The sequence below is a fragment of the Strix uralensis genome, chromosome 28, assembly GCF_047716275.1.
Source record: "Strix uralensis isolate ZFMK-TIS-50842 chromosome 28, bStrUra1, whole genome shotgun sequence".
Lineage (NCBI taxonomy): Eukaryota > Metazoa > Chordata > Aves > Strigiformes > Strigidae > Strix > Strix uralensis.
The window spans coordinates 597838-616336 of record NC_133999.1 but is presented as its reverse complement, the minus strand read 5'-3'; the positions used below and the strand labels follow the sequence as shown (position 1 = coordinate 616336).

Genomic DNA, 18499 nt, shown 5'->3' with positions numbered 1-18499 from the left:
GGAGATGGTACCCCTTTCCCTTTCAGCCCTGCAAGTATGTTATGCAACAAACATACTTGCATTTGAGCATTCACCCCATGTACTTTCCAGTTTTCCCTATTTTCCCACAAACCTCAGCCCTTCCCTCGGGTCCTCTGCTCTCACAGGCCAAGGCCGTTTCACTGCTCCCTGCTTGTGCTCCCTGGAACCTGGAGAAAGCAAAAGGAAACGCTTTGGTGCTTCCTTCCTACCCCGGGGGTGTTTGCTGCCCCCAGGCCAGGACAGCTGTTCTGTGTAAGTGTCCTTAAATCTCAATTTCTGTGCACTAGGTACCAACACAGATTCAAGGTAGTTTACTTCCTGCTTGTTTTTATTTGGGTAAAACACCATGATACCAAGAAGGAGAGAGAAAAGAAAGCAACAGAGGCGAAGAGTCCAGAAACTCCCCTGACCTTCCCCATACCCTCACTTGCATTATTCGGTTCTGTGCAGCCGCCGCACCTTGCGTCGTTTGTGACTCCAGAACCCTCCTTTTGGGTCAGTCAGTCTTCACCCGCGCACAGACAAGGTGCAAGCGGGTGTGTACAGCTTGTCCTCGCATGGGAGGAGCCCCTTTTCCATGGTTTGCTATTTTCCACCTACCCCAGGACCATCTACTTAGGCACAAATCAACTGCTCCCAGTGCAATACCTGAGGGGGGGACGGTCTTCCTCACCGTGATGTAAAGCTACACTTAATAGCGTATGATCTGTTAACGTACAGTTATGGGAAATATTTCTATACTGAATTGATTTACCTTTGCTATTTGTACTGCTCAAAATACGATTCTTTATAAATATGCACACAGCGACACGTTACCTACACAAACACCTGTTACACACGATCTCCGCTAACATCCAGCCTCACCAAGAGAAACCTGGCTGTTCTGGTTTGGTGATGGAGACACCCTTATTGGCCCCCTGCTTTTCCCTGTACCCCAAGGTCGTATTCTTCTCTTCTGCCCAACTTCAGCTGTGACAATTGATCTAGGGGGAAAAAAAGAAGAAACAAAGCCCAGTATCTTTTCCTTTCCACCTAAGACAACAAAACAAAAGCAGCTGAAGCCAAGCAGGAGATGATGGTTAACAACACCTACAGGTGTATTGCTTCTGCTCCTGTGCTGCCAACACAAGACACAACAACTGCTCGTTACTAACAGAAATTTCAGTTACCCAGGCTAGGACCCCTCTTTCCGTAGGAGTTCATAATGGTGTTAAAGATCTTTTCACCAGCATTTTGGTTTACTCGTTTTTACCCAACTCACTAGGCACAGCTCCTAACACCAGTTCACCAATCCTCCATCCATGTCTGTTAACCGATGGAGCTGTTGCTTTGTTACTTAAAAAAAACCAAAACCCAAAGACAGAAAATAAAAGCACAACCCTTAGCTGCTTGGAAGTTGTTATATTTATGCAGAGCTTTTTGACCATCACCTTTTAATTGTATAAAACATGCTGGGTATAGCCTATGTATTATGGGAGTTAACCTGTAGCATAGTTAAGCTTCAGTTACCAGGTGTGTGCGACCCTGCAGCACTTGCCTGTACGGTTTGATGATAACATTTTAGGAGCTGCATTTGCTCCAGTTCCTGCTCGTGTGCTTGCCCAGAAAGCTGCTGCCGACCTCCCTGGCAGCCCTGGCAGCCGCTGGCCGGGGTGATGGCCTGATCCAGCCCCAGCTTTGCCTGACTCAGCTTTGCTGCTCTGGCCCCAAGGCTGGCGAAGTTTTTCCCCTGCTCAGGGGCCGTTTGGATGAAATCCGCCCCCCCCCCCCCGCCCCCAGCTGTGCCATCATGTTCTGGAGAGTCCCTCAGCTCCCGAGAGCTGTGGTGTGCCCTGGCAGTGTCACGCTCTCTGGGGGGTGCCCTTTCCCCACGTGCTGAGCTGCAGCCGGGGACGCAGCCCTGGGCGGGGGACGTGGGCATTGCTGCCCACCCATCCCTGCTGCCCGGGCAGGGTCTCCCGCACCTTTCCCCAGCGGGCAATGGGCTCCCGCATGCTCGCCCACACCCTTCCCGTCCTCAGGGCCGTGCACCCCGCACTCTCATCTCTAGAGGGGTACGGGCATCGCCCTCAGGCCGGGCAAACACCGCGACAGCCCCTGCAAGCACGGGCAGCGGCTCTCCCCAGGGCAGGCCTCCTGCAGCAGCACCCCAGGCTCTCGGGCCTGGCTGCGGGTGCCCTCCGTGAGGTCCCTCGGCCTTTGTCGCAGAGGCCCCGGTGATGTGCAGGAACCTCCCCGTGCCTGCCCACCTCCCCAGCTCTGCGGGGACTCCAACGGCCCCACCGTGCTCAGGGACCATCCCCAGCAGCCCCACTACTGCCGGGATGCTCTGCAGCAGGCAGGGAGCTGGCTGGACAGGTTAGGAGGCACACATCCATCTTACCTTGGCTCCCCCCTCCCCATGCCCCCAGTCAATATGTCTCTCTCCGATGAGAAAGTTAATAAATTTAGCTCTAGATTAAAAGTATCGATCATTTCATTTGTAAGCGATAAATAACCGGGGGGAGCGCTGGGCGGCCCATGGGGTAGGGGCTGCTGGCTCTGGCTGCAGCAGCCATGCAGCCCGCTGGGGCCGGGGGCCCTCATATGCATTCTGCCCGGATGCTGGCATTGATTTGCTATTAGTCTCCACGCACCACCCAGTAGCACATCATTCCCGGAGCCGCTATTAATGGCCTTTTGATAAATAATCACTTGTAAGTCAATAAATTTTTATTAAACAGTGTGGCGCTTTGATTTATGAAAATCCGACGGGGTTTGTCTGGGAGAAAAGGGATGCAGAATTGAAGCGGAGCCGCTATCCATCTGCCTGCCAGGCTGCCCTGCCCGCGCTCGCACCCACACGCCCCCGGAGCAGCCAGCCCCAAGCTCCGCCGCGCTCACCGGAGCCCGGCCTGCACGCCCCAGGGCTGCCCAGCCCCAGGCCGTGGGGTGGACGGTGGGTTTGGGGAGGGCAGAGCCACTGACCAGGCTCCGTGCGGCCTGTCGAGACCCCCATGCTGGCAGGGGACGCTCCGCCGCAGCAAACCACAGCAAACCGCAGCAGCAAGCGGCCGGTGCTGTCGGCGCGGGCAGCGGGGCGGCGGGAGCAGTGGTGGGCAGAGCGGCGGGAGGAGGGTGGTCCCGGGCACACGCGCTGGGGCCCTGCGCAGAGCAGCGCTGCTGGGGGCACCCGACCGGCTGCAGGGATGCACGGGGCAGCCAGGCTGCGGCTGCAATTTGTCACTCTCCCTGGCTGCAGCAGGCCCTTTGCCACCTGCTTTATTTGTCTCCCAGCCCTGACGTGGCATCAGACAGGTGTTAAACTACTTAATCACTTTAAAATTGTTTTAATTTTCTGTTTTGTATTGATTTCCACAGCACCAATTAATCAGCTCACTGGACCAGGCAGTTAGTACATTAAAAATTGTCAGCCACGCTGGGCAGCTTAGAAAATGTCAAAAAAATATCCCGACAGCAGCCCCTCACTTCTCCCAGCATGCGGACCCTGCTCCTGCTGAGCGCTGGCTCTGCCCACGGGCAGTGACGTGGCTCTCCCAGCCCTGCCACAGGGCCGGGGCGCGTGGGGCGCGCAGCCTCCACCCCAGGACCCGGCCTCCCACGTCTTGCAGAGGGTTCATGGGCTCTGCTGCCTGCTGGCACCCGTCCCGCCGAGGCAGCAGAGGAGTTGCGCGGCTGAGGGGGGAGTGTTGCGAGCCCCACGCTTGCTGGGGGCTGGATGGGGACCTACGGGGGGAGATCAGACTTCCCTACGCCCTGGGGAAGGGCTGCTGAGTGGTCAGGGCTCCTTGCAAAGGGCCCCCGGCCCCGCACGCGGCAGAGAGGGACAGACTGGAGAGGACTTGAAGCCGACTGTCAGCCTCACAGCCAAGGGCGGACGGGTCGCGCAGGGACGGTCTCCAGCCCCACACCACGAGGCTGGTACTCAGGGCCGCTGCAAAGCCCCAGCGCTTTGGGGGCTTCAGCCATCCCCAGGGGTGGACTTGCCCTGTCCTCAGATGCTGCCTGCAGCCACAGGGGAGGGCAGCACCTCCTCTGTGCCTGTGCCACACTGCTAATCCCTATATGATGGGCCGGCAGCACCTTATCTCCTATCGATTTCCTCCCGAGACACGGCCGGTCTGTTTGCTCACACCCAGCTGGCACTCTCGGCTGAACAACCTGCCGAGCTCGCTGGGCCCCCACGGCATGCCCACGCGAGCAGGAGTCCCTTGGGCATCCCGAGCGGCTGGGGACAGCCAGCCCTACGTGGCACCCGCCACTGGGGTGCAAGGGCTGAGCCATGGGGAGCCCCATGGGGAGCCAGAGCGGGGTCACGCAGCCCCACGTGCACACACGTGTGCGTACGCACAGCCCCCGTGGAACGGGGGTGCAGCACAGGGGGGCCCACCAGGCTGGCAGGCAAACACACTGGGGCTATTGACACCACATCAATCCTGCAGTCCCGACAGGTGAATGGGCTCTCACTCACACCATTAAGATAAATGATATTTATTTGCTGCTAAGAGGTTCCAACAAGAGGCCCCAACTAGTGACTTTTGAACCAGCACATCTCGCTGCCGGTGCACGCCCAAACTGGGGAAAACCCTGGGAAACATCCCCAGGGCTGCCCCGCTGCCGTGTGCTCTTCCTGCCCCACACACAGCACCACAGCCACGGCCCCTTCCCCTGCCTGGCGCGCAGACCCTGCCCCGTAGGTGCTATCCCAGCCCCTCCTCGGGCCCAGCCTCGCAAGGGCACCCTGGACCGCACGCCCATGAAGCAAGCGCTGGGACTCGGCTGGGGCTGGGACCTTTATTTCATCAATGCCGACAGCACGGCTGTGCCTGACGCTGCCCACACGTATGGCTTCCAGCCCCACTGGCCACGAACCCTGGGCAGCAGCCACCAGGAGGGGGGCAGCGGCCGCCCCCTCCCCACAGCCGGGCATCTGCCGCGGAGTCACCCCCCTGGCAGGAGGTGGGCGGCCAGGCCAGGCACCCCGTGGCCCTGAGGGGGCAGCTGTGCCGGCCCTCAGCCGCTGTGTGTGCCCAAGCCCAGCACCGAGAAGGCGGCGCGGTGCTTCCTCAGCAGCAGCCGGATCTTCTCATCATCCGAGTCGGGGTCCAGGGGCTTGTTGTACTCGTCGTCCTCGGTCTCAGAGGCTGCCCGCTCTCCGCCAGAGCCCCCCGCCCGCTGCGAGGACGAGGAGGGCTCCAGGGCGCTCTTCTTCCTCCATTTGGTCCGTCGGTTCTGGAACCAGACCTGCCACCCCACGGCCCCGGCTCAGTTAGCAGCCACCACGCCGCGCACCCCGTGCCTCACGGGGACCAACACTCACCTTCACCTGGGACTCCGTCATGCCAAGGGAATAGGCCAGACGCGCTCTCTCCGGACCCGCCAGGTACTTGGTCTGCTCAAAAGTCTTCTCCAGAGCGAAGATCTGGTGCCCGGTGAAGGTTGGGCGCGTGTGCTTCTTCTTGTGGATGCTGTCGGCCAGGTGAGCAGGGGCTGCGGGAGAGGAGGAGGGAGGCGGGTGAGCACCAGGGCTCCCCGCAGAGCATGGCTCTGGGCAGCTCTCCCCTTCTTGAGCACGGTACCAGCACACCCACCAGCCCTCAGTGCCCAGAGTCCCTCCACGCTGGTTCCCCTCCAAATTAGGACTGTATTCTGGCTTCAAGGCTACAGCCCCACCCCAGGAGGGCTGAGCTGCCCTCTGCACGGGCCCCACGGAGCCAGCACCGGACCACGCACCTCGGGCTCGGGGACAGCGCTAATTTGTTGTGCTGAGAGGGGAAGGGTCGTTAGCAGTCTTTCGTGACCCCAGAGCCACACAGCACTGGGAACACGGTGCCCCTGTGCCCCACACCTTGCAGGATGCATGACGGGAAGGCAGACAGAGCTGGTCAGCTCACAGCCACGCCAGGAGCAGACAGCGGAGCCACCCGACCCGTCTGCTCCACGAGCACCATCGGCGGGAGAGGGGGAAGGGGGCCACGGCTGCAGGTGCTGAGCTGCTGCATCCATCCCCTGGCCCAGAGCCTCCCGGGGCTCTCCACGGGACAACGGGTGCACCCATCCCACCCCCTGGCAAGGCAGCAACACACTCTGCAATCCCCCTGCCAGCCCTCCACCAGGCAGGCAGTGCTGCCAGCCCGGGGCTGCCTGTCCTGCTGGGCTCTGCCCCGAGCTGGGCCGGGCAGTGACCCCAGCAGCTGTGGAGGGATGAAGGACCTCCGGGACGGGACGGCGGGCTCCCTTGCCTGGGGGCTAAGCAAAGAGTTAATCTCTGCCATTGGAGCTGCCCCCGCTCTTGAGCTGAAACCTCTGAAGCCAGTTGAGGTCCAGCAGCTCTGGCGCCAGGGCCATTCCCACCGTCCCGGGGAAGCCCACAGGGTGACCAGCCTCGCCTCGCGCAGGGCGACAGGGGAAGATGCAGCCTGGGCAGCACGTCCCTGCCCCGGTGACAGGGGGTTGGAGCTCTGCGAGGCGCCCACCTCCTTGGCCCCCACCCGCCCCCCGCCCGCCTCATCCCGCTGTACTTACGGCCACCGCACTGTCGGCCGCCCCGCCAGTCCGGGGCCGCCTCTGCCCAGCAGCTCCGGCCCCGTGGCAGGTACTCGCCACCGGCCTTGGGGAGGGCCCCCACCTGCGGCCCGTAATAGACGCCCGGGGAGCTCAGTCCGTTAAATCCGCCCGCGTGGGGGTAGCCGGGGAGGAGGCTGCTGTTCGGTGTCGCCGTGGGCCGGCCGAGGATGTCGGAGATGCCATGGGGGGTGCCGGCGGCCAGCTGGGCGCCAAGCCCCGGGGGGCCCAGCTTGTAGAAGGAGCTCTGCACCGAGTACTGGCAGACGGGTGCCTTGGCCTCAGGGAAGGGGCCCAGCGAGGGGCCGTTGAGCAGGAAGGTGCCCGGCAGGTTGGCGTCCATGGCTCCGGCCCTCAGAGCCCCGCTCCCCAGGGGCGCGACGGCCGGCCCATCCCCACTGGCCCGGGGGCTACCGGGCCCTGGCGTCCGCCCTGGCCGGCCCTGGTGGCTGCCCAGGGGGCCACGGCCTAGGCAGGGTCGGCCACGGGCAGGGCCTGGGCGGGCGGCCCCGGCTGACCCCGCCGAGGTGGCCCCAGCTCCGGACCCTCAACTTGGGCTTGGCCAGAGCCAACATTTCTCTGATAAAGATCAGCCTCATTAGCATACACGGCGCCCATTGGCCGCGCGGCCGCAGGTGGCGGCGCCCATTGGCCGAGTCCCCGCGGCCTCGGCCGCCATTGGCTGCGCCGCGGCGCCGGCCCGCGATTGGCCCGGCCCAGACAAATTGCGCTTTGAAAGGCGGCGGCGGGGGGACGCGGGGACGGGACGGGGCTCGCGGGGACGGGGCCCGCGGGGACGGGGCCCGCGGGGACGGGGCTCACGGGGACCGGACCCAGCTGTGCCGCTGCCCCCCTGCGTCGGGACACCGCCAAGCCCCCCCAGCGGCACCGCGCCCCGCCCATCCCGGCGCGGATAGTGTCCGCCCCCCCGGCCTCCCCACCAAGGGCAGAGCAGGGGCAGCTGCCAGACCCCCCCCGCCTGGCTCCGCAGCCTCGGCTGCCCCCGCGCCCCTGGAGAAGCAGAGATGAGACAGGGCCGGGGTTGGTTTCTTTATTAATTGACAGTCTGACAGCTGGTGTACAGGGAAATGATCTATACATCAGGGGCTAAGACAGGGAGATCCAAAAGGCTTGTTTCCGTAACAATTAAAAAAAGGAAATAAAAGTAATTTTTAAAACTTCTAAAAAGCTTCTAGTGTGCAGACTGCAGCATTCTCTAGGCTCAATGTCGGGTGCAGCCACCCCCTACCAGCCCTACGAGCAATCTGAGCGCGAAGCGATGTCACTGCAGGTGCCGGGCACGGTTGCAGCACAGCACATTCCCTAAGGCGCACACGAGGCCAAAGCACAGGACCCACACACAACTCTACGGTGATGCTACGGAGTCAGCGGTCGCAGTGGGTCAAGGGAGGTTACTGAACACAGCAAGGGAGACGGATGGAGTCTGTGCCTGTATGGCTCAACTTCGGGGTGCGAAGGGGTTGCTTTGCTCTCCAGGGCTAAGCTGGGTCATTTGCTTCGCTGCAGCGAGGCTTCTGCCTGACTGCAGGGGAGCCAGGGCTGTCCCCAGCAGCCACGCACCCACCGCGACACGGGGCTGCCCTGCCAGGGCCGCCATCGCAGGGCCCGAGGCTGGAGGTAGGCTCGTTCTGCACGTGGCCACAGAGAGCAAACTCAGGCCCTGCCAAACAGGTCCATGGCCACCTCCGGGGGAAAGAGCAGGGGGTTCCCACACCACTGTGCTACAAAGGCCAGGCCCCCACGTTGTTTAGGGAAAGGACAGCGCCAGGGACGTGGGACCTACAGCCACTACCTGCACCCTGCCCTCCTGGGGTCAAGTGTTGCAGCAGATTCCATCTACCGCACACCGCAGAGTTGCCTCTGCCCATCACCACTGCCCTGACAGAGCCCCTGGCCCCGGGGCTGCCCTTGCTCCCAGGGTGACTGTTGGGTCCAGGCTGCCGCAGCATGACATTTCACCTGGCCAAAGCGCAGGCACCGGGGGAGCAGCCCCCCACGTCTCTGGGATTGGTCCTGGGAGGGTCAGCATCCACGGGGTCACCGGGCTATCCTCATCTGTGCCCTGGCAGGGAGGCCAGGGGACCCTGCAAAGCCCTTGCACGGGGTGCGTGGTGCAGGGCAGCTGGCTCCTGCCAGTTCCTGGCTCATCTCCTGAGCAGATATTGTGCTGAGTAGAGCTTAGCAAAACCCCGTGCGTGGCACAAGCATCCCCTGCTCTGTCTCACTACCCCTCCTCCTTGGGCCCCAAGCACCTCAGTGCAGGCCTACAGCTTCACCCCAGCTGGAGTCCAACACAACCTGGGGCTGGCACCACGCACTGGCCCATGGGCCTGCAGCTGTGGGTTGCTCTCTTCAGGCCGGGAAGGGACCAGGCTCAGCTGGAGGGGTGCAAGGCAGGGGCAGGCTGCTGCCCTTTCACTCCTGCAGCCTCCCAGCTCCATTCACCAGAGCTGCTCACATACTCCAGAGGCTTTGCCCATCCTGCAGCCTGAAGAGGTATTTGGGAGCAGAGCTGTTAGTGCTTTGTACATACTGCTAGAGTGTCCCTAGGGGTTTGCATAGTATTTATTGGTTCATATACACAAGGCTGATTGCTGTACAGTTTACACTTTCAACACAAGCAACGAGCTCAGTGCTCAGCCCAGAGTCCTGCCCTGGCGAGAGCGAAGGGCAGCCCTGCTCCAACCCCTCTGCCCAGGGCAGTTGTGCTCCCTGCAGCCCTCCTCTCGCACACTCCCTGGCAACTGCTGCCCCCCCCCCATAACACAGCACTCACGGAAAGGGATGAGAAGCGAGTCCAGCAGAGGCAGCACGGGCGATGGGGAGGCCAAGCCCCTCTCCTTCCGTGGCGAGCAGCGCCGTACTGCCCCAGCTTCCCTCTTGCAGCTGGAGCACCGGCATGGGGATGCATTTACACACGCAAACGTGCGAGGGTAGAATCTCCTTCCCTCTCGTTTTCTGCCAGTCCACCTCTTGCCTCCCAGATCTGCTGAGAGGATGCCCCTGGTGCGTGCTGCTGTCTCTGGGCTCCTGGCAGCAGTGGGGCAGGGACGGAGGCCCCTCCGTCAGTTTTAAGTACTGTAGCTCATGCGTCTTGCAGTCAGTCAGTCATGCGGATAGGACGGTAAGTATGTCTCATACAGAAATCATGCCATTAGACTATAGAAACATGTACAGCCAGCCCTGCTCCCCTCCACTCTCTGTTTTCCTCTCCTCTCCTCTCTTCTCAGGTATGTATCAGAACGTGTGTGGAGTTCAGTGGTTTGGTGTCGAGGTGAGATCCTGGAGAGACACAGAGAGAGACAGAGATAGGGTTACCAGGCATTCGTGGTGGCACAGTCAGGAGAAAGGGTGGGGGCAACCGGGTACGTGGCAGTCCCAGCCCCTTCTGCGCCCTGTGCTTGTCCCACATGCATCCATCCTGCCCAGCTACCACAAGACAAGTTTTGGGGGGTGTCAGAGAGACAGTGACACAGCACCAGTAAGTGTCCTGCCTGGGACCAGCAGCAATGGTGTAGATAGTATTGGTGGTGCTGTCCCAGCTTGCAGAGAGCAGCAACAAGCAGGAGCTGAGCTGAACCAGAGGCAATGTGGCTCTGGGAAGGAGCTGGAAGGGCTGCTGTAGGCTCTGGGGTAGAGGAGGCCAGCCCTGAGAAGTCCCCAGCCTGAACTAGGGTGACCGACTGCACCTCACTCTCACAGCAGTGGGGAAGACTCTGTACATTCCTAACGCACACCCTGGGGCACTTTCGGACGCTACGGAAAACAGCAAGAGAGCAGCGCAGCAGGAGCGCTGCCCCAGAGAGGCAGACCCAGGGACTGCTGGGGAGTGGGGCAGGGAGTAGCTGTGGGGACATGGTCTGTGTGAGCATGTGTTCACAAGCACAAGCCTCTGCGCACCCACAGAGAGCCCACTAACACAGTGCAGAGAGAAGGGAGAGGGAGGACAGATAGCCAGACACAGCCATGCATGTACCGTGGAGGCCAGAGGACTGACCCCCCTGCTCGGCAGCCTCCTCCCCAGCTCGGGCAGTGCCTGGCAGCGGGTCAGCATGCAGCACCTTCCCCCAGTGCTGCACTGCCAGCCCAGCAGCAAGCATGCAGAGACCAGTGATGCAGCTGGGTCCAAGCGTGCTGTGCCAAGCACCCTGCCCCAAGCCCGGTCTAGTCCACCAACAGGGAAGGCAGGGGAGCAGGGAACACACAAGGCTCAAGAGATGATCACATGGGGTATCAATGGAAGACATGTCCTGGGCCAAAGACAGGTCCCCTGCCCTCAACTCCTGCAAGCATCGTGTTCCTGCACCCTGCCACTCCTGCATCCCTCCTGCCCTGGTGTCTGCCAGCAGCATCCTGCCGTGGCCTGCACTCCCTTTCCCAGCCCCAGGAGCTCCAGTCCTCCTCACTGCCGTCCTCTCCTGCCACGGTGCGTGGCTGGCAGCAGCAGCAGCCGCCTGTGTCTCCCCACCACAGCGCTGTGAGGCAGCGGCCCAGCAAAACTGAGACACCCTTTGTTCGGCTGATGGCTCTGCCCGCGCCCGCTGCACCCTGCGGGAAGGGGAGGCGGGGGCACGAGGCTCCCAGGTCTCATCTGCCACAGGGCTGCACAGTTAGTGCTCGTGCAGGACAGGGACAGCTCTGCTCAGCTGCCACACACATGCTATCCATTCCCTGGAGCGGTTTTGGACAAAGATCATCCCTTTGCTGTAGCCCAGCATCAGCAGGAGTAACCACCCCGTGGCCCTGTCACCAGGGACCATCACCCCAAGCACCCCGGACGCTGTGGCCGCTGCGGAGCACTGAGCCAGCAGCTGGCCGGAGCATCGCTGCAGAGCGGGGCACCCCATGCCCGCTGCACCCAGGCCCTGGGCCCAGGGGCGGGTTAGCAGCAAGGGCACACTGCTGCCCACCCCCAGCATTTTGCTGCAGCATGGCAACTCCTCTCTGCAGGTCAAGAGCTGGGCACAGCCCTGTTACACTCTCCCCAGGAGGATGCGCAGGACTAGCAGCTCAGTGCAGGCAGCAGCATGGGGAGCTGGGATAGAAGGAAGAGCAAAGGTGGGGTTACCTCAAAAGAGGCCATTTGAGGGGTCACTGCTTCCCCCTTTTCAGGCTGGCTCGTTTCACTATCTGAGCCCCCATCCTGCCCCCGGAGACCTCTGGTTTCGGGACACGCACTCGCACCTCCTCCTGAGGAAGCCGCAGGGGCAGGAAGCAGGACATCAGCCAGGTGAACAGACAGACATAGAGAAGAGGACAGGAGAGGGAAAGGCAGAGTCAGTTGGCAGAAGACACCAAGCAAGAAGAGTGGTGCGGTGGGCAAGAGCTGCCCCTGGAAGCCTTAGAGGGGAAACAGGAGGGGAGAACAGGGCAGAAGAAAGGACAGAGGGTGGCAGAGTCCCAGAGCCTGCGAGTCCTGCAGAGGCAGTGCTGGCCCCAGGCAGGGTGCCTGCAAGGCAGGGCCCTGAGCCACACTGTACCTTGGCCCCCAGACTGTCCCGGTGCAGGATGGAGTATTTCATGAAGTGATCGTCCTCAGTCTCCAGGTCCTGGGGCTCCTGCAGGGAGCCCTCCAGAATCAGCTCCTCCTGCTCCTGCCTGTCATCCCTGCCACCAGGGCCCAGCTGATGCACGACCTTCCGGATGACCTGTGGAGACCCGCACAGCCGGACATCACCACTCGCCCCAGGGCACCACGTCCGCCCCCCTTGCCCTGCCTGGCCCATGGTGTGCAGCCTCTGCCCCACGTGCTGGGTCCAACCGGAGAAGTGCCGTGACCGTAACCGAAGACGGTGTGACGCGGGTGCCCTGCATGGGCCCCTGGGCTGCAGGGAGGAGCAGGGCAGCCAGGCGGAGGGAAGAGGAGAAAGGCCGCAGCACCCGCAGCACCCGCTTACCCACACCATGCCCTTGATCACTCACCTTCTTGGTGATGATATTGCCTTGATCATCTGTGAACTGCTCCTCAGTCACCTGCTCTCCAGGCAGGTGAAGGACTTCGTTCCCCTGCAGTGACAGAAGGGATGTCAGGGCATTTCACAGGTGTAAGGGGAGACCCTTTGCAGGCAGAACAGTACAATTGACATGCACCCCACAGCCTCTGTCTCCCAGCCTGCCCGTCCCTTTACTGCTCTCCCCTGCAGAGCCCCGGGGCTGGTCTCTCAGCTCCCTGCTCATTACCTTCACAAGGACCCGCCGGCGGACGACTGTGGTGGAGAGAGCCTCCTCGTCGTCCGCCAGCCCCTGGCTCTCCCCGAGCTCCTTGTCCAGCTCCCGGTGGGCCTGTTGGAGCAGGAAGCGGACAGAGCCCTTGACGATGTGCATGACGTTCTGGCAGCTGACCAGGAAGAAGGCCAGCAGCACCAGGGCGATCAGCAGCTGGGCCAGGAAAGCCCACATCCTGCCTCAGCACACGCAGCTTTGTGCACGCCCCACGGGTCTGAGCCCACTGCTCAGAGCCCTGCCATGCTGCCTGGCTGGGACGGGCAAAGCCCCAGGGCAGGAGCAGCGCTGCGGGTCAGTGCCCGGCTCTGCCGTAACCCTAGCCGCAGCTCAGCTGGCTGTGGGCGGCGAGAAGGGAGCAGGCAGGTGGGGCGTCCTTCATGCTCACAGCTTCTGTCAAAATCATGGGGCCAGGACTGCGACAGCACCACCCATCCCCAGCCAGGCGGTGACCGGGACAGCCCTGTCCCCCTTCTCCATCAGCCTTCCAACAACTTGCTGTCCTGGCTGTGGCGGGAGGGCAGCACGCAGTCCTCCGTCACGGGACAAATGGAGTCCCGGGCAGGAGCCAGGGGCTCGGGGTGTCACTGGAATTGCACGTGACTTGGGAGTCACGCGCCGCCAAGCTGAGCCACCGCCACCAAGCTCAGCCAAGCTGCTGGGATGGCTGTGCACGCCCTGGCCAGGGAAAGGTGCTTGCCCTCACCTTGTACCTGCTGGCTCTGTGCAGTCATGGCAGGAAGCCCACTGCCCAGCCTGGCCCCCAGACCCGCTCTATTTCTGGCTCCAGCAGGCTGTTGGGCTGGCAGCCAGGGCAGATACTCAGTAAGGAAGCAGGCAGGGAGGCTGGCTGGGTTATAAATGGAGAGCAAGAGCTCAGGTATCAAGCACAGCCGGCTATTTTGGGCTGAGAGGCACCCCCAGGGGCAGGGGGCAGGAAGCGTGCCAGGAGACCTGCGCCTCCGCTAGCACCTGGTCTGCCCGGCTGGCCTTGCGGCAGGCTCAGGAAAGGGCTGTCCAGAGGGTCTCCACCTCCTGCGGGGCTGGGTCCCCCTGCTCTTACCCTCACCTGCCCAAAGAAGTCGCTGTCTGCCTCCTCCTGCCAGCCGCCCATGGGGTGCTGGGGCTGCCAGTCGCTGTCCTCTGCAGAGCTGACCCGCATCAGCTCCGCGGCCGGCACCAGGACCTGCTCTTGCTCCTGGCCCTGTGCCCCGGAGGCCATGGTGTGCGTCGGGAGCAGCCTTCGGGTGACCCCCTCCTGCCAGGAGCCCGCTGTCAGGTCCTGTAGGCAGGAGATAAAGGAGCCTTCTGCATTCCAGTCCCTCAGCCTGGGCACCGGAGAGGGACAGGGACAGGGAGAGAGAGACAGAGAGAGAGAGGCCGTCAGCTTTGCCATGGAGTGCTGCACCCTGAGCAGCAGCCTACCTCCGGCAGGCACGCCAGCGCAGCCTGCACCCCGCCAGGCGCTGGGCTCCCCAGCCCACGGCGCTGCCGGGCGCCCGGCACAAGCAGCACAGAACGCAGACGCACAACGGGCACAGGCCTCCTCCCTGCCACGTTCCCTGCCCACCCCAATGCCTCGCGGCCCAGCTGCGAGGCTCTAAGGCGATGCTGTGGAGCATCACTGAGCTCTGCCACGGACCTCACAGGATCGATGCCACTGGGAAGGCGGGAGGACGCAGCCCAGGCTAAGATGGCTCTGCTAAGCACAACCTCCATGCAGGGCCTGGCCGTCTGCCCGGGGTCCCTCCCAGGTGCTCTGCAAGGAGCCCCCCAGGGCATCTCCAGAGAGGTGCGAGGCACTCGGCCCAAGTCACTGCTCTGTCTGCTGGGGATGCCCGTGCTCCTGAGCTGCAGACCAGCAGAGAAGCAAGCAAAGCTAGGAGATGATTGCAGCTGGCCCAGCACAGGGCAATAGCTGGCGAAGCAGTTCTGCTCCCCTCCCACGGCCACCCCAGTGCCCCAGGCTGCAGTACCTGTCTGCGCTCTTGTCCACGACATGGCTAACAGTAGGTGATGTCGTGATCCTGGCTTGCACTTTCTGCTGAACTGAAACAAAAGAAGCCTCAGTCTCCGGGTCCTGCTCCCCGGTCTCTGGCTGGCGATCACAGGCTGGCATCTTCCCCTCTGGCCTCTGCCCCTCCTCCTGCTCTAGAAGGTCAATCAGGCCATTCATGGCATCTGAGTCCACTGTGTCATCCTCAACCAGGTCCATAGAGCCCAAGTGGTCTGGGCCATGTGTGTCTGCTAGAAGCTGCCCCGGGAACCGGCCTTCGCTTGTGGCATCCGAGTCCTCAGCCTTGCTGCACTCCAGAGAGGAGTCCTCAGCAGTCACCAGCGAGGGGGTGAGCCCCGAGGACCACACCTGCATGTCGGACATCTCCATCAGGGCATCCTGCTCGGTGGCAGCCATGGGGATAGCATCCATGATGGCCACCTCATTCCAGTACTGGTCGGCACGCAGCGGGGATGGCAGCGTGTAATGCAGGGAGGCGGGGGACAGCAGCTCGTCCTGCAGCGAAGCGTAACCTATATGGGCAGACAGAGGCAACATCTCCAGCAGCCGTCTCACGCACGCGCAAGCACAGTGGGGCGAGAAGGGAAACAGCCTCCGGGAGGGTGCCTGCCCCAGGGACAGCGGTGGTTGTGCCACAGACCCCAGCGGCTGCGCTGAGCAGGGCTGCGCACACAGCAGCTGCCTCCTTTGCACGGTCCCTACGAGTGCTGCCATGCCTCCCTTCGAGTCCTGGGGCTGGTCTGCGCAGGCCCTGGGGCTGCCTGCTCCCTGCAGGGAGCATTGGCCTGGGGTCCACACGATGCCCCATCCACGCTGCAGGACACAGGGCTCTCTGCTACCCTGCTCCACCAGCCCCCGGGTCCCTGCCCACAGGCCCTGCCCAGCATCAGCTGGCTGACAGTCAGCCCGGAGTTCAGGTGGCCAAGTCTGGCAGGCACCGACTCCCAGAGTCAACCCCTCTCCACAGCACAGCGGAGCAGGCTGGCAGTACCACCGTGAGCAGGGAAGGATGGCCCTGGTACATGTCATGCAACCCCGGGGCCCTGCAGGATGCAGCTGGAGCCCTACAACCCTGCTGGTGTCTCCCAGGCTACAAGCAGCGGTCACGTCCTCATCATCACCCAGGGCCACGTGCACAGCCCAGGCACACGCACACAGCCAAGCCGGCGGCTTTGCTCAGCCTTTTCCAGCCCTGAGCTACTTGCCCCTTTCTGCCCCCGGAGATCATCAGAGAACCTGTTCTGCTCCCCAGGCAGCCAGGGATTGCTAGCCACAGCCAAGGCACAGGGGACAGCTGGGACCCCCCACACTGGGACCACCCCTCCCCTGTGTCGGTGCCTGGGCAGGGGCAAGCAGCACAGGGCCAGTGAGGGAAGGAGCGTGGGGCAGTGCAGGAGGAGAAGACCCGGGGTGGCTGCCTGCAAGCACAACAGCCGTGAGAGGGGCAGTCCCTGATGACGTGCAGTTGCTGGAGCAGGACGTGGCTCCCGAAGGGCTCAGCTGAGGCGGAGACAGTGGAGACAGGCAGTGGAGGAAGATGAGAGAAGGACAGGCCAGGATGAGCTCAGAGGAGAGAGGTGACAAGACTTGACCCACGGGATGCCCGCACCTGATGGTGCTAGGCAGCATGTTTGAGAGAGCAGAACAAGGGGAGAGACAGAGAGGCAGAGAGCGATGAGCCAGTTCCACAGCGCAGGGCTGCAGCAGTGCAAAGCCCCATCCCTGCTCCTTGATGGCACGCACTGCAGCTGGCACCGGCTGCGTCCCCACATCCAGGCATGTTCCGCCTGGGGCCCAGCCTGGGCACACCGCCACAGCCAGCACCCCGCAAGCTCCCTGGACACTGCTCAGCTCGCCAGGCAGGCAGCTCTCACTGGCACGTCGGGATAAGGAACGTGTCCGCCCCACCTGGAGAGCTTCTGAGAAGGCAGCATGGCAGGGCCAAGTGTCCTGCAGCAGAAGCCCCAGTGAAGAGCCTGCATCTGTCGGCAACGCCTCATGCCCACTGAGCTCCCAGTGGGACGCTGGCGCACCCCGGTCAGGCGAGGTACTGGCCCCGATCTGCCTGCACAGAGCCCACCCCCGGGGCCCTCCCGCGGGCTCTGCCAGAAGCTGGGACTCACCATTCATCTGGGACGGCGAGAGGGAGTAGTCTCTGTCCGTGTAGCGCCAGCTGCCCTTCAGGCTGCGGCTCTGCCGGCTGGAGCCCTCCAGCGTGTTGACAATCTCGCTGCGGTCGATGTTCCTCAGTGCCGTGTACAGACTCTCGACTGCAGGGGAAAGCCGGTGTCAGCAAACTGGTCGTTGGGGGAACGCAGCCCTGCCCCAGACACCCTCCAGACGGGCAGGCGTACGTGAACCAGCAGCGTAAAGCCAGCCAGCAACCCCTGAGCTGCTCTGCACAGCCAGCCCTGCCACCTCCATGCCTGTAACAGCACTGCAGATACTCACTCCTGACACTCTTGCCCTCACGGCTGACCCAGAGGTTGAGTAAGGCTATGCTCTGCTCCAGCAGGGAGTTGGGGTTCTCCACACGTATCCTGTTGATGTCATCCACCCCAAACTGCAGCTCACGTGCCAGCTCTGGGGGAGACACTACATCTCAGCATCACACCCTCCGGCACCCACCACCAGCTCCCAAGCCAAAAAGCTTGTGAAGAGCTCAGCCAGACCCAGCACAGAGTCTCCTCCCCATCACATACAGCTGAAGACGGCAGAACGTGCAAGAGCAGGGGCTAGGACGGGGCAGAGCTTGAAGCAGTGTCTCATGCTAAGGAGAAGCGCAGGTACTGCTGTTGGGTGTGTGGCTGCAACAACAGTGCTGGGCCTCCACAAACAGCAGCAACATGTGCAACTCGGAACAAAACCCTCGCCTGGTGTCTGTGATGCATGCACAGCTGCAAGAAGGTTCATTTCAGTGCCATGGTACACTCACAGTCCAGCAGAAGTGCTGGAGCCCAGGCCAGCCTGCCAGAGGAGCTAGCGCAGACTGCGTGCACACCGACTGCACCGGGGCCCAGCTCCTGACACTGCAAAGCACATTCCCTCCACCCCGCAGCGTGTTTCCAGCCTTCCTAAGGGTCAGCTTTCCAAGGGGTGTTGTGCACCCTCAGAGCTGTCAGGTGTGGACTCACCAGCCCAGCTGAGGCCCAGCTGTTCTGCTATGTCAACCATCTTCTGGTCTGCCTTGTCCGTGCTGCTCAGAGAGCCTGGAGGAGGAGAGGAGTCACAGCCTCAGCGGCGCAGGGCCCTGCACCGGGGAGGGGAGGGCAAAGGGGTGCTGGCTATGGGGGTCTTGCAGCCCATAGGCACAGCACTGCCCTGCAGGCAGTGCCAAGGAAACCCTCAGGGAAAAAACAGAAGCTGCCACGTGCACAAATGCGACAGGGTTAGCCCAGCCTTTCCACCAGGCTTGGGCAGCTCAAGTGCAGGTGGCAAGTGGGCCTGAACAGTCCCAGCAGGCTGCGTACCGAAACTGGTCTCGCTTAGGATGCTGTACCGCTCCCGCAGAGACAACGGCGTCAGCGTCCTCCTCCGCTCCTCACTGCCGCTCCCCTGTGAGAGTGGGGGCAAACCAAGGGGTCACCAGCCTGAAAAGGGCAGCAGCTCTGCCCTGGCACCACGGCTTCTCCCGCAGCCCCAGAGTGGCATGGC

General features: G+C 62.5%; 2 protein-coding genes across 11 annotated transcripts in view; both read right to left on the bottom strand.

Moving 5' to 3' along the window:
* Nucleotides 1-4688: 4688 nt before the first annotated feature.
* On the bottom strand, nt 4689-6928 carry NKX6-3 (NK6 homeobox 3). The gene is made up of 3 exons (XM_074852045.1): nt 6547-6928; nt 5342-5511; nt 4689-5265 (listed from the first exon to the last, which is right to left on the bottom strand). The coding sequence occupies exons 1-3, from the start codon at nt 6926-6928 to the stop codon at nt 5035-5037; spliced, it is 783 nt and encodes a 260-aa protein (XP_074708146.1). The 3' UTR covers nt 4689-5034.
* A 694-nt stretch (nt 6929-7622) lies between these two features.
* Nucleotides 7623-18499, bottom strand: part of ANK1 (ankyrin 1) — a 68240-nt gene continuing 57363 nt past the window's right edge. For 6 of the 10 annotated variants that reach the window (XM_074852422.1, XM_074852423.1, XM_074852428.1 and 3 more), the window contains 10 exons: nt 18316-18400; nt 17980-18054; nt 17297-17428; nt 16969-17115; nt 14805-15357; nt 13898-14156; nt 12529-12612; nt 12087-12254; nt 11675-11796; nt 7623-9888 (listed from right to left, as the gene is read on the bottom strand). In XM_074852422.1, the coding sequence (XP_074708523.1) occupies nt 11698-11796; nt 12087-12254; nt 12529-12612; nt 13898-14156; nt 14805-15357; nt 16969-17115; nt 17297-17428; nt 17980-18054; nt 18316-18400 (1602 nt within the window). In that variant the 3' untranslated portion in view covers nt 7623-9888; nt 11675-11697. The other 4 variants (XM_074852424.1, XM_074852429.1, XM_074852431.1 and 1 more) reach the window with 4 other exon arrangements.

Coding starts and splice junctions, on each gene's coding strand:
- NKX6-3 (XM_074852045.1), bottom strand. CDS start 6,928: ATGGACGCCAACCTGCCGGGCACCTTCCTGCTCAACGGCCCCTCGCTG. Junction 5,512..6,546: donor CGGCCGACAGTGCGGTGGCC/GTAAGTACAGCG, acceptor CCTCTCCCGCAG/CCCCTGCTCACCTGGCCGAC. Junction 5,266..5,341: donor TGACGGAGTCCCAGGTGAAG/GTGAGTGTTGGT, acceptor GTGGGGTGGCAG/GTCTGGTTCCAGAACCGACG.